We start from the raw sequence: 13,982 nt of genomic DNA, 5'->3' as shown, positions 1-13,982 counted from the left end.
TTATTCTAATGGAATATTGTCAGAATATTCCAAAATTTGTATTTATTCCAATGGAATATTCTAACTGTATTCCAATTGAATATACCTTAAATATTCCAGAAAAACGTTCCAATATTAGGTATTTTAATATTCTTCAAATATTCCTAATGTTCCAATAAAAAATTCCAAGAATGTAAATAGAATATTCCATGCTATTTTGGAATTAAATATTTCTACAATATTCCTTAAATATTTTAGGAATATTTAATTCTACAATACTACGGAATATTATATTTACATTTCTGGAATTTTCCATTGAAACATTTGGAATATTCGAAGAGTATTAATAATACCTAACATTGGAACGTTTTTCTGGAATATTTTAGGAATATTTAATTGGAATACTGTCAGAATATTCCATTGGAATAAATACAAATTTTTGGAATATTCTGACAATATTACATTGGAATAAAGAAAATTTTTGGAATATTCTGATGATATTGCATTGGAATAAAAAAAACCTTTTGGAATATTCTGGTAATATTTCATTGGAATAAAGAAAACCTTTAGGAATATTCTGGTAATATTTCACTGGAATAAAGAAAACCTTTTGGAATATTCTGGCAATGTTTAGAATATTCTAATGGAATTTTATTTCCCTTACGAAAGAATACAAACATTACAATATTCCTAAAAAAAATGTTAATTATATTTAATCTTTAAATCAATTAGAAAATAAATTTTTGAAATTAATGTTTCTACAATTCCATATATATATAGGAAATATTATGGGAATATCTGTAAAATATTCCCTGCTATTAGAAAATTTGAACAAAAATGAAATTTTTCCATAAAAAGTTTTTTTTTTTTTTGTTTGTGCTTCTTGATCTTTTCTCGCACTTTTAACATTTCTGTTTCTTTCTTATTTTTTTCTACTTTTCTCCTGTTCTTATTCTTCTCCTTTTGCTTGTTCAAGCTTTCGGTTCAAGCGATTAATGACCGGAATGTAATTTAACGAAAAGTATGCCACGCAAAGAGAAGCTTCCAATTTTCTTTTTGGATTCTGAGGAACGAGAGAAAAAAAATGCGCGTTTCAAAGAGGCAAGCCACATTTATACCAAGAAAGGAAAAAAGTATCTCAAAGAGTCTCTCTCTCTCTCTTTATTTGTCAAGACTCTTAGCAATCTTGAATATGAATAGAAAAACAGAGCCTAATTGATGTTAACCCCCCCCCTCTGCCCCTCTCAACTCCTCCTTTTTTTCCGCATCTGTGTCAAAAAGGCAACTTCGAATTAGTTGCCAGTAATAAGGAACTGGAAAACGACCTCTTGAAAATGGCAAGATTCTTTGTACAACACTTGCGAATTTTTCTTCTTTTTCTTCTTCTTCTTCTTCTTAAGTCTTTTTTTCTTCTTTTTTCCAAAAAAAAAGCGAAACGTGATGTTCTCATATATAAAGAACTTTATAACAAATTTAATTTTCATGTGAGGAAATTTTATTTTATTTTTTTTTTTTTTTTTTTTTGCTTTGATTTTATATTCCTATCATATTTCGGCAAAAATTTCTGTAATATTTTTTATCTATAATTAATGAATATTCCAATTGCAACATTAGAAATTTTCACCAAAAAAGAATATTTCAAGAATATTAAAATGTTTTCTAGGTATAAAAAAATATTCTCTTGGAATATTGTAGGAGTATCGCATTGAAATATTTTGGGAATATAATTTTTAAAGAAATATTCCTTAGAAATTGTGTGATTGTACCATAAGTAAAAAATATTCCTCAGGAATAATTTTACATGGGACATTGAAATATTTCCTTAATATTCCATAAAATGGAACATTAAAATATTTTCTTAATATTCCAATTGAATATTCCATAAAGTGGAACATTAAAATATTTTCTTAATATTCCAATTGAATATTCCATAAAGTGGAACATTAAAATATCTTCTTAATATTCCAATTAAATATTCCATAAAGTGGAACATTAAAATATGTTCTTAATATTCCAATTGAATATTCCATAAAATGGTACATTAAAATATCTTCTTAATATTCCAATTGAATATTCCATAAAATGGAACATTAACATTTCTTCTTATTATTCCAATTGAATATTCCATAAAATGTAACATTAAAATATTTCCTTAGTATTCCAATTGAATATTCCATAAAGTGGAACATTGAAATATTCCTAGAATATTTAGAAATATTTCAAAAAATTTCAGTGAAATTTTATTCTTTTGTCTAAATATTTATAATTTTTTCTTTTTTTCCTTTCAATGGAAAAATCACAATAATGAATTATATGATAAATTTTCTCGAAGAAAATGGTCTTTCCATATCTTTTAAAAGAGATTCTGAATTCTCGTTTCGCTTTTACATTATTTTTGTTCTTCTTCTTCTTCTTCTTCTTCTTCTTCTTCTTCTTCTTCTTCTTTTCCTTATTCTTTCAAGAAAGAGTGTAGCATTAGTCGGGTTTATCTCTTAAAGATACTTATTTGCGCGGCCTATCTTGAAATTTTATATGCTATTCTTATGGGCAAAGATCGCCATCGTTGAGAGGAAGAGAACCCACCCTCCCCCCCTTCTCTCTCTCTCCACAACTTGAGCAATGGTACAAAATTATCTCTTGAAAATGTTTTATTCTTTAATATACGCATTTCTTTACTCACCAAATGGCTTCACAATCTCGAAGGTTCTCGCTTCGATGGTTCTTATGGGGAAAAAATACCTTTTCTTTTTTTTTTTTTTTATTTGTTTTATGTAATTCCTACCCTACCCCCTTTGATGACACACTCCGGTACAGTATTCCCATTCCATTACAGTTGTATACGATTTTTTTTTTTTTTTTTTTATTAAACATTTGTGCATACTTTTTTTTTTTAAAAAAAAAGTTAGTTTTTTTGAAAAATGGTACGCCATGAGAGTGTATATTTTGGACGGGATGCCGGTACTTCATAAATAACATGGAATATTCTATTAATATTTCTGAAATATTCCATTAGAATATTGGAAATATACCTAAGGAATATGACATTGGAATATAGGAAATATTTCTAAGGAATATTACAATAAAACAATGAAAATATACCTAAGGAATATTGAGAATATTTCATTAAAACATTGCATTAGAACATTGCGAATATACCTAAGGAATATGCCATTGGAATATTGGAAATGCTAAGGAATATTACAGTCCAACAATGGGAATATTCCATTGGAATATTAGAAATATTCAATTGAAATATTAGAAATATTCCATTGGAATATTAGGAATATTCCATTACAGAATTCGGAACATTTTAATAGAATATTATAAATATTCCTAAGGAATATTATAATAAAACAATTGAAATATACGTAAGGAATATTCCATTGGATTATTAGAAATATTCCTGAGGAATAAGGATAATTCTTACATACTATTGCAGTGATACTCTTTAAATATTCCATAATTTTTTTTGTAATATTACAAGTATATATACTTTACGCAAAATATTTTGTAAAATTGTAAATAAATATATAATATTCCAAAAGAAAAGTTCATGGAATAACAAGAATATTGTTGGAATATTCTATAGGAATTGTCCTGAAATATTCCTTAATCATATTTTTAATGTTTTGATGAAAAATTCCTTCGTAAAATTCCCAATATTTCAATGAAATATTCCTTCGCAATATTCCCAGTGTTTGAATGTAATATTCCTTTGGCATATTCCCAATGTTTTAATGTAATATTTCTTCAGAAATATTCCTTATGTCTTAATGAAATATTCCTACAATATTCCAAAGGAACATTACAAGTAGTGGAAAAATGTAATATTCCTTAGGATTATTTCTTAATGTTCCAATGAAATATTCCAGGAACATGAATTAATTATTCCATGCTATTTTGATTGTTACGCGATAACAAACTCATTGTTTCTTATCAATTGTGTAATCGGAACTTGTAGCTTTTTTTTTCTTCATTATTTTCTTGTAAGAGAAATTGTTTATCTATATTTAAGGAATAATGTAATTTTAGTGAAGAGACAAATTTGAAAAAAATTAACAATTTATTTTAGGGGCAATATTTACAATTTTTTTAAAAAATTAATTCTTATTTTTTAAAAACAAAAAAAAAACATGTTTTTGGCATACTTTATATTCACTTATTGTGTTAGCATTATTTTTATTATTATTATTATTATTATTATTATTATTATTATTAGTATTAGTATTACTATTATTAGTATTATTATATTTTAGAAGTAGTCGTTAGTGTTTTGGAATATTTTTAAAATACATTGAAAATTTTTAATTCAAATATTTTTTTTATAACATTTAACAAATTTTACAAAATATTATGATAAAATCAAAATACTTTGCAAAATGTTGTTTATATGTTTTGAAATAGTTTTTTCATCTATTTTTGGAATTTATATTTATAATATCCTGGCACCTTAGAGAGAGATTATTTTGTAATATCTTGTAATAGTCATTAATATATTATATTGAAGAAAATCTTGTTGTATTCTATAATATTCTATATATATGGTATTTGAAATAAGTTTACCGTACATTTTGCATTAAATTTTAATGCTTGGTCATATACCAAAATATTCCTATAATAATATTTCAGTATCATGTGAGAATATCTTGGTATGTTTTTTTTGTATACCCTGTAATATTCTTATATTCCTGAAATTTTTACAGAACATTTGGAAAAATTTTTTAAAATTATGAAATATTTTGCAAAAAAAAAGAATTCCAGAAGCAAATATTTTAAGATATTATTTAATATTTATATATATTCCAAGTTCTTTTGCAATATCTTAATACATTCTAAGATATTCTGGAATATTTTGATCTATTCCAAGATATTATGAAATATTTTCTTTATATATTCCAAGGTATTCTGAAATATTTTGAAATTTTCGAAGATATTATGGAATATCTTGATATATTCTGGAATATTTTATTATATTCCAAGATATTATGAAATAGTTTAAGATATTTTAAACTATTCCAAGATATTATGGAATATTTTGATTTTATTTGTGATATAGAATATATTCCAAAATATCTTTATACATTCCAGGATAATATGTAATATCTTGATATATTGCAAGATATTATGGAATATTTTGATTTTATCTGTGATATTATAGAATATATTCCAAAATATTATGTAATATCTTTATACATTCCAGGATATTATGTAATATCTTTATATATTTCAGGATATTATGTAGTATCTTGATTTTATCCGAGATATTAGAGAATATATTCCAAAATATTATGGTAATATCTTTATATATTCCAAGATATTATGGAATATCTATATGTTCCAAGATATTTTGGAATATTTTACTCTATTCGTAAGCATTCTAGAATATCTCGTGATATTTCAAGTATATTTTGCCGCAATTTTTCACGTCTTTAGATAGAAAATATTATTTCGAAAAGTGAAAGACGGCAATTAATACGAAAAACACACGCATCATTTTTATTTTCTTATTATTATTTTAAATGTAATTTACACAACATTATTTTTCATTCTCTTTCTCTCACTCTTAATTTTATTGTGAGTAAGAAAGTTTTATCATTGGATTAAGTTTAAGTGTTACTCTTAATTTAAGCTTACGAAAAAGATTACTTATGAAATAGTTGTAATCTAAAAATGCGTCGAGCTCAAAATTTCTCTGAATTCTTTCGTTCCATTTGATGTCACTCTCTCGTTCTTGTTCTCTTTCTCTCTTTCGATCTTCATGGAAGGCGCGCAGATCTCTAAGGATCTTATCTAAAGACTAGCATTCGTCCTGCGTTGACGATGGATGCATTAGGGCCGCTACTCGCTCGGAAATATCACCTGAATTCCCACACTGTAACATTAAAAACAAAAAAAAGAGATTGTAATTTTTTTAATTAAAATATTTTATGCAAAAAAAAAAATTTTTTTAATTTGTCAAATATATATTTTAGAGATTTTAATCTAAATTTTTTTTTCTTTTTCAATGTTTGTGATTTTAAAAATTATTAATATCCTTTGATATTATTAATATTATTAATATCCTTTGATATTATTAAAATATTCCATTGTTTGAGATTACATCAGAATATTAGTAGAATATCTTTTGATATTTCTTTGGAATGTTCGTAGAATATCTTTGGAATGTTCGTAGAATATCTTTTCATATTTCTTTGGAATGTTCGTAGAATATCTTTTCATATTCCATTGGAATATTTGTAAAATATCGTTTCATATTCTGTAGGAATATTTCATTGGAATATTTGTAAAATATCGTTTCATATTCCGTGGGAATATTTCATTGGAATATTTGTAAAATATCGTTTCATATTCCGTGGGAATATTTCATTGGAATATTTGTAAAATATCTTTTCATTTTCCATTGGAATATTTAAAGAATATTCACAATATCATAGTTAAATTTTAACGGAATATCAAAGAAGATATTCCTAAAATATCTCTGGGAATATTCGTCCAATTTTAGTAAAATACTCCTAAAATATTCCAAATTATAAATTGATCAATATAAAAGTAATTTTTACTTAACAAATTTCAAAACTGAAAATTTATTATTTATTTTTTTTTTGAAGTGAAAGAAATGTTTAATTTTGAATTCTATTATACTTTCATTTGATATGTATATTTACTGCTCATCATGAAATCATTAGCCTCGAAATTGTTGAAAGCAATTAAGGCATAATTAATGCATATATAATTATCGCAATGACGATTGAAATTCGTTTGTCAATTAAAAAAAAAAAAAAAAAAAAATTTAACCAATTGTATAGTAGTTTATTTATGTTAAGAATGTTGAATTAATTTGACTCACAATTTAATGATTTACTTAATTTATAAAAAAAAGATGACAAAAGAAATTTCATGTATTTTAGGTTAAATTGTAGAATGTGAACGATTAAATATGAATTTTGAGGTTTATTTGAGAGCATACATGACGTTTGATATTTGCTGTTAAACATTCATGTTCGATTATGCCAATATATATATCTCTCTTCATTCGCAATGAGTCTCTTGAAGTAATTAAATATTCTAATTAAAACAATTCCAGTCACAGAAGTGGAAGGTTTATATTTCAAATTATCAAAATGAGATATAAACTGAATTTTCAAGTACAATTTAATATTAACTACTTATTGATTATTACTAATTATAATTAATTATGACGATTGTTATTGAGCATCGTAATTGCTGTAAATTATTAATGTCACTCGACTCGATATGAGAATTATCATTGATTTAATATATTACTCTTTTTATTTTCAACTAAAAAGTAGAAAATAATTTTTTATAATATTTTTATCGATATTCCAGGAAAATTAATATAATGGTTTTATTTTTTGGAATTCCAAATTTTTTATCTGTTTTAAAATATTTCTAAATATAATAATTTGATTTTGATTATAGAATATATTCCAAAATATTATGTAATATCATGATATATTCCAAGTTATTCGGTAATATTTTGATATATTCCAATGTAATATCTTAATATATTCCAAAATATTATGTAATATCTTGATGTATTCCAAGATATTATGCAAATTTCTGAATGTACTCCAAAATATTCTGGAATATTTTCATTTTATCTGAGATATTAGAGAATATATTTCAAAATATAATGTAATATCTTTATATATTCCAAGATATTTTGAAATAGTTAATAATATTCTAAAATATTTGGAAATATCTAAAATATTATTTAATACTTTTATTTTATTCGAGATATTATGGAATATATTTCAAAGTATTAAGTAATATCTTTAAATATTCCAAGATATTTTGAAATACTTTTATATATTCCAAGGTATTAAAAAATACTTTGGAAAATTCAAAAATATTCTAAGATATTCCAAGATATTATGTAATATTATTTAATATTCCCACATATTTTGGAATATCTTAATATATTTTGTGATAATTTTATATATTACAAGATAGTTTAGAATATTTTAGTGTATTGTATGTTGTTCCAAAATATTTTGAAATATTCCAAGATATTTATGAATATTCTCAATATTACATTATCTTTTGGAATATTTCTACTGTTATGGCAAATATTTTTGATATTCCATGATATTATTAAATATTTGTAATATTCCACGATATTCCAGAATATTTTGCAATAATGCAAAAAAAAAAAAATTTTTCCAAACTTTCTTTTTTTTATAGTAAATTTTTAAACAATATTTTTGAATTTTTTTTTGTTCTTGTATAAAACATGTTCTGTTGGAATTTTTCTCTCTTTTTCGCCACATTGAATATTCCACATGCTGACCAGAAAAATACACCGAGACATTTACATAATTTGTTGATTTATAACACTTTTTTAAAAGTTGTTTTTTTTTTTGAAAAATTATTTCACGAACTTTATATATATATATAGTAATGTAAAAAAAATGAAAATAAAAATTGCGCATCGCTGACAGATCCGGGTGCCGTGAATTATGCACTTCGCAGTGAAAACACGAAGGGGGCGAGAATGAAACTGATTCCAGATGGTGAGACGTATTTTTTTTCTTCTTTTTTTTTATCTCTCTTTTTCTCTCTCTCTCTCTCTCTTTCTCTTCTTCAGTAGAACGTAATGTAACCCTTGGGACAAAATGATGGTGGGTCGGTGGTTTGAGGGGGGAGGGGAGGAAGGGTGAAGAAGGTAAAGGGGGTTGGTTCGAGGAACGGAAAGAGAAGAAAAGAGAAAACGAAATGGAAGCATCGCTCTCTCATTCCTCTCGTTGGTGCAAATTAAAGGGGCGCGCGTGCAAGCGAAAGCTTGACACTGGGATGAGAATAAAAGCGGCTCACCCGGAACCAAATGTGGAATGGGGATAAAAAGGAGATTATGAGCGCTTGTCGGGTCAGATGAGAAAGTTGAGTTCTTCGTGGTAAAACACCTATAAAGGCCACCCATTGAGGCGTAACATCCGGTTGTGAGGTGGAAATTTGATGGTTGCAGGAGGAAAATTTCTACTACAGACATTTACCGCAGTTGCATTCAAGTGCTTCTTCTCCCGCTTTTTTCGCCTTATAACCCACTTTTCTCGAGTTTAAAGTCGCGTTTCTTTCAAAACATTGCATTGCCAACACTGAAAGAGAATCGTAATATATTTCATTATTTTCAATATTCAAAAAAAAAAAATAATAATAATAAAGCGGAAACAAATTTTTTATTTTTCTCTATGATTATCGCAAAAATATTCAAATATTTCACAAGAATATTTGTAGAAAAATTTCCTAAATTATTCCATATGATATTCCTAAAATATTACAAATCAGATTCCTAAAATATTTAAAAAACATTTTTTAAGTATTCCCAAAATCTTCCAAAAACATTCCTAAAGTATTCCAAACAGTATTTTGAACATATTCCAAGAAACATTCATAAATTATTCCAAATAATATTCCCAACATATTCTAAAAAACATTTCTGAAGTATTCCTATCAGATTCCAAGAAACATTTATTCAACTATTCCAAATATTATTCCTAATATATTCCAAGAATTATTCCTAAAGTATTCCAAATAGTATTCCCAAAATATCCCAAAATATTCTTAAAGTATTCCAAATAGTATTCCCAAAATATTCCTAAAGTATTCCAAATAGTATTCCCCAAATATCCTAAAAAATATTCCTAAAGTATTCCAAATATTATTCCCAAAATATTCCAAAAAATATTCCTACAGTATTCCAAATAGTATTCCCAATATATTCCTAACGTATTCCAAACAGTATTCTCAACGTATTATAAAAAACATTTTTAAAGTATTCCTAACATATTCCAAGAAACATTCCTTATTTATTCCAAACAGTATTTCCAAAATATTCCAAGGAACATTTCTAAATGATTCCAAATAATAATCTCAAAATATTTCAAAATACATTCCTAAAGTATTCTAAATAGTATTCCCAATATATTCGAAGAAACATTCCTTAATTATTCCAAATCAAATTCATAAAATATTCCAAGAAACATTCATAATGTATTATATTAAGTTTTTCATTAATATTTCAATAAAATATTATTTAAAATTATAAGTAAAATTAATTATAAAATACTGGGAATTTTTTTATCAAACAATTAGAAAATTAAAAAATTATTTATCTTTGATTTAAAAATAGAATAAATTTCTGTTTGTAAGTTTTTTTTTTAAATAAGTTTATAAATCGTTAATTCAGTTCCATTGCGTTTGAAATTTTTTTTTATATTCTTTTTTTTTCCCTTTTATTTCATGTTTTTTATGGGATACAACATACATTAAGTAGTAAACTTCAGATGTGGTTGGACCATTAATAACCTTCTGCTACGCGAGATATTTACGGTACACAATCCGTTGATTAATTTTATATAACGATACTTTTTATTTCATCATAGCACACTGTCGTCTCTAATAAATCATTCTTAAGGTTGTTGTAACATTTTCTTTTCAGCAGTAATTTTTTGTTATTTTGAGTAAGATACTAAATTTCTTCAAAAAAAAGTATATATATATATATATATAATTTGTAATTATTATTTCTATTATTTTTTAATAATTACCTTATATTTAATATTTATTGCATATATGATATGCAATTTCCTGTGCAATTATTGGAGAAATTTTCATTATTTATTAATAGTTGCCTAGTTTTACTTGCTTGCTACTTCCTGTCTATATATGCGATATTAAATATTCAAATGATAGTTATCATACATGTATATATATATATATATATATATATATATATATATATATATATATATATATATATATATATATATATATATATATATATATATATATATATAGTCTAACTGTTAATAATCTATGAAATTCTCTACCATATACTGAATGTAAATTTTCATTCTGATATTGAATAGTTAAAAATAATATTTCCATATTCTATAACAAGAACTTTAATGGAGAACATGTGATTTATAGAAATGAAATATGCAACATACAATACTTTAATGATATATGTATGAATGTAATTTTTTTTATTTTAGTTCGAGACGTTGAATTTTACATTAAGAACGAGATTAAAAGTGACGTTTTTTTGTATGCAGTTATGCATTATACAATTTATATTCTCGAACAAAGAAAATAGATGTTAACGTTATCATTTCTTTTATTAATAACACACACATAGTTATTTAAAAATATTTCATAAGAATTTTCAAATATATCTCATAAAACAGAATGTTATTTTTTACATTTTTTTGGAATAGTTGAGGAAAAAATGTGATTTTTCTATTTAATTAAAATTTGTTTATCGTTTAAGGGAATATTCATTTCAAACCTAAAGAAAGTCTAATTGAACTAATGGAATATTTCTTTCAAATATTGTAGCATCATTTCTTGGAATATTTCAGGAATATTTCTTGTAATATGTTCAAATTTTTTTTGAAATATTTCTTTAAAAATAACTTGAAATAATTAAGGCATATTATTATTTAGAATACTTGAGGAATGTTTCTTGAAAAATTTTTTTTGAAATATTACAGAAGTACTATTCGGAATATATTAGGAATTTTTCCTTGGAATATGTTGGGAATACTATTTGGACTACTTTAGGAATGTTTCTTGGAATATGTTAGAAATATTATTTGGATTAGTTAAGAAATACTTTAGAAATATTTCTTGGAATATGTTAGGAATAATATTTGGAATACTTTAGGAATGTTTTTTAATATGTTAGGAATACTGTTTGAAATACGTTAGGAGTGTTTTAGGAATATATTGGGAATACTATTTGAAATAGTTTAGGAATGTTTACTTGTAATATAACAGGAATACATTAGAAATGTTTCTTGGAATATGTTGGGAATATTATTTGGAATACTTTAGGAATGTTTTTTGGAGTATTTTAGGAATGTTTTTTGGAAAATGTTAGGAATAATATTTGGAATATTTAAGAATATTTCTTGAAATATTTTAGGAATTTTTCTTGGAATTTGTTGGGAATACCATTTGGAATATTTAAGGAATGTTTTTTTCTCAACATTTTAGATATATTATTTGGAATATTTTACTGAATATTGATTAGTATTTTTGTAAAAAAAAAAATTAGAAAGTCTGACTAAATATTTTCTTTTACTACTGATAAAATAACAAAAATGTTGCAAGTCGAACTGAATATTGACTTGTACTACTGGCAAATCTACAAAACGTTTAAAAAGTCTGATTAAATATTTACTTTTACCACTGATTTTCTTGCATTATGTCTGACTAAAACCGACTTGTACTACTGATAAAATTCAAGAAAGTAGAAAGTCTGATTACATATTGACTCATACTACTGAAAGAATTGCAAAACATTCAAAAAGTACTGATTACTTTTCTTTACCGAATACAAAAAAATTATACATAATTTTTTTATTTTTATTTTGATTATTTTTATAAAAATGATAAATTTTTTTTTCAATTAAGTGAAGGTGGCGGGGTGACTATTTAAATTTACGACAAGGATATTCTCGCTTCTTTGCCCGAAGGATAACACGTGCAAACGTCGAGACGGATATTTTAGTTTGAGAAACATGACTTTAACCGCTTGGAAGGGATTATCCCGGTCAGTAGAAAGTCTAAATTTGTTTTTCCAGGCGTGCATCGCATATCCTAGGTATAGTAGCGTTGCGGGGGGTCGATGCCACGACAGACATACATATAACGGCGTTGAATATTTAAGCTTCTTTTTTTTTTTTATTTTGCGATGCCAGCAGTCGAGTTTCAAAAGTCCCGTGGGGTGGTTGGTTGTATCCGTCCCTTTTTACCCCCGCTTATATACATCCTACCAGTATAGCTATTCTTCTCCTTTTTTTTCTTCTTCTTCTTCTTCTTTTTCTTCTTTTTCTTGACTACTCTTATTCACGAAACTTGACTTTTTCTTTTCTTCTACCATCGGCTAGGTCAATGAAAACTTTAAATTTCGTTTTTCGACTCCTATATTCTTGAAACTCACACACACACATACTTACGAATCAAGTGAGTGAGAGTATTGAGAATCGTATATAGCTTTCGCGACTTGGCGCTGAAAGCGCAGCAATGCTGATTTCCCAACGGGTATCGTCTGTCCGTCTATAAATCCATACCCATGGGTTGTTTAGTCGGCCGACACGTGTGTTGCACGATCACGCAAGAATGCTCTGTATTTTTGATCGCGAGGCATGTCCGGCACGAAAGAGAGAGAAACAGAAAATCGAGTCATCGAAAGACAATGGGAAAGAAAACGACGAATGTTATATATAGGTAGAAAGCTTACGAGGTATTAAAGAATAAACGAAGTGCACTTGTGAGCAAAGAGAGAACTCCAAAGAGATGAGAATACTCTAGGGAATGTGTGGGACGAGTTAAGATGAACAAAAAAAAGTGTTGAAAATCGCTATCGAAAAATATATATTTTTCATTCGTTTCAAAAATATAAACAAAGGAATTTAAAATTTTTGGAAATTTAATACTTTAAATATTATCTAGAATATAAGGAATATTCATTGAAATATATCTTTAAGTATTTTCAATTAAATTTGTAAATTAGTTCAAGAAATAATCCAAATAATATTTCTAATATATTTAAAAAAATATATTTTAAGTATTCCTAAAGTATTGAAAACAATATTTCTATTATATTCCAGGAAATATTCCTAAAATATTCAAAGAAACATTCATAAAGTATTCGAAATAGTATTCCTACCATATTCCAAGAAAAATAGTTCTAAACTATTTCTGATAATATTCTTAACATATTCCAAGAAACATTCCTAAATTATTCCAAATAGTATTCTTAATATATTACAAAAAACATTCCTAAAGTATTCCAAATAGTATTCCTACCATATTCCAAGAAAATAGTCCTAAACTATTCCTAAAAATATTCCTAACATATTCCAAAAAATATTCTAAATAGTATTCCTAAAATATTCCAAGAATCATTCTTAAAGTATTCCAAATAGTATTACGAATACATTCCAAAAAACATTCCTAACGTATTCCAAATAGTA

General features: G+C 25.3%; 1 protein-coding gene across 1 annotated transcript in view; it reads right to left on the bottom strand.

Annotated features, from left to right (window-relative positions):
- Positions 1–1,467: 1,467 nt before the first annotated feature.
- The window catches only part of LOC127280005 (uncharacterized), a 152,967-nt gene continuing 140,452 nt past the window's right edge, over positions 1,468–13,982 (bottom strand). The window contains exon 3 of the mRNA XM_051302687.1: positions 1,468–5,851. Within this exon, the coding sequence (XP_051158644.1) occupies positions 5,777–5,851 (75 nt within the window). The 3' untranslated portion in view covers positions 1,468–5,776. The remainder of the gene's footprint in view (positions 5,852–13,982) is intronic.

The sequence above is a fragment of the Leptopilina boulardi genome, unplaced genomic scaffold (assembly GCF_019393585.1).
Source record: "Leptopilina boulardi isolate dan_hultmark-lab unplaced genomic scaffold, ZJU_Lbou_2.1 LbouV2_229, whole genome shotgun sequence".
In the NCBI taxonomy this organism is placed as follows: Eukaryota; Metazoa; Arthropoda; class Insecta; order Hymenoptera; family Figitidae; genus Leptopilina; species Leptopilina boulardi.
Note: the sequence above shows the minus strand (reverse complement) of the source record. Positions and strands in the feature narration are given on the sequence as shown.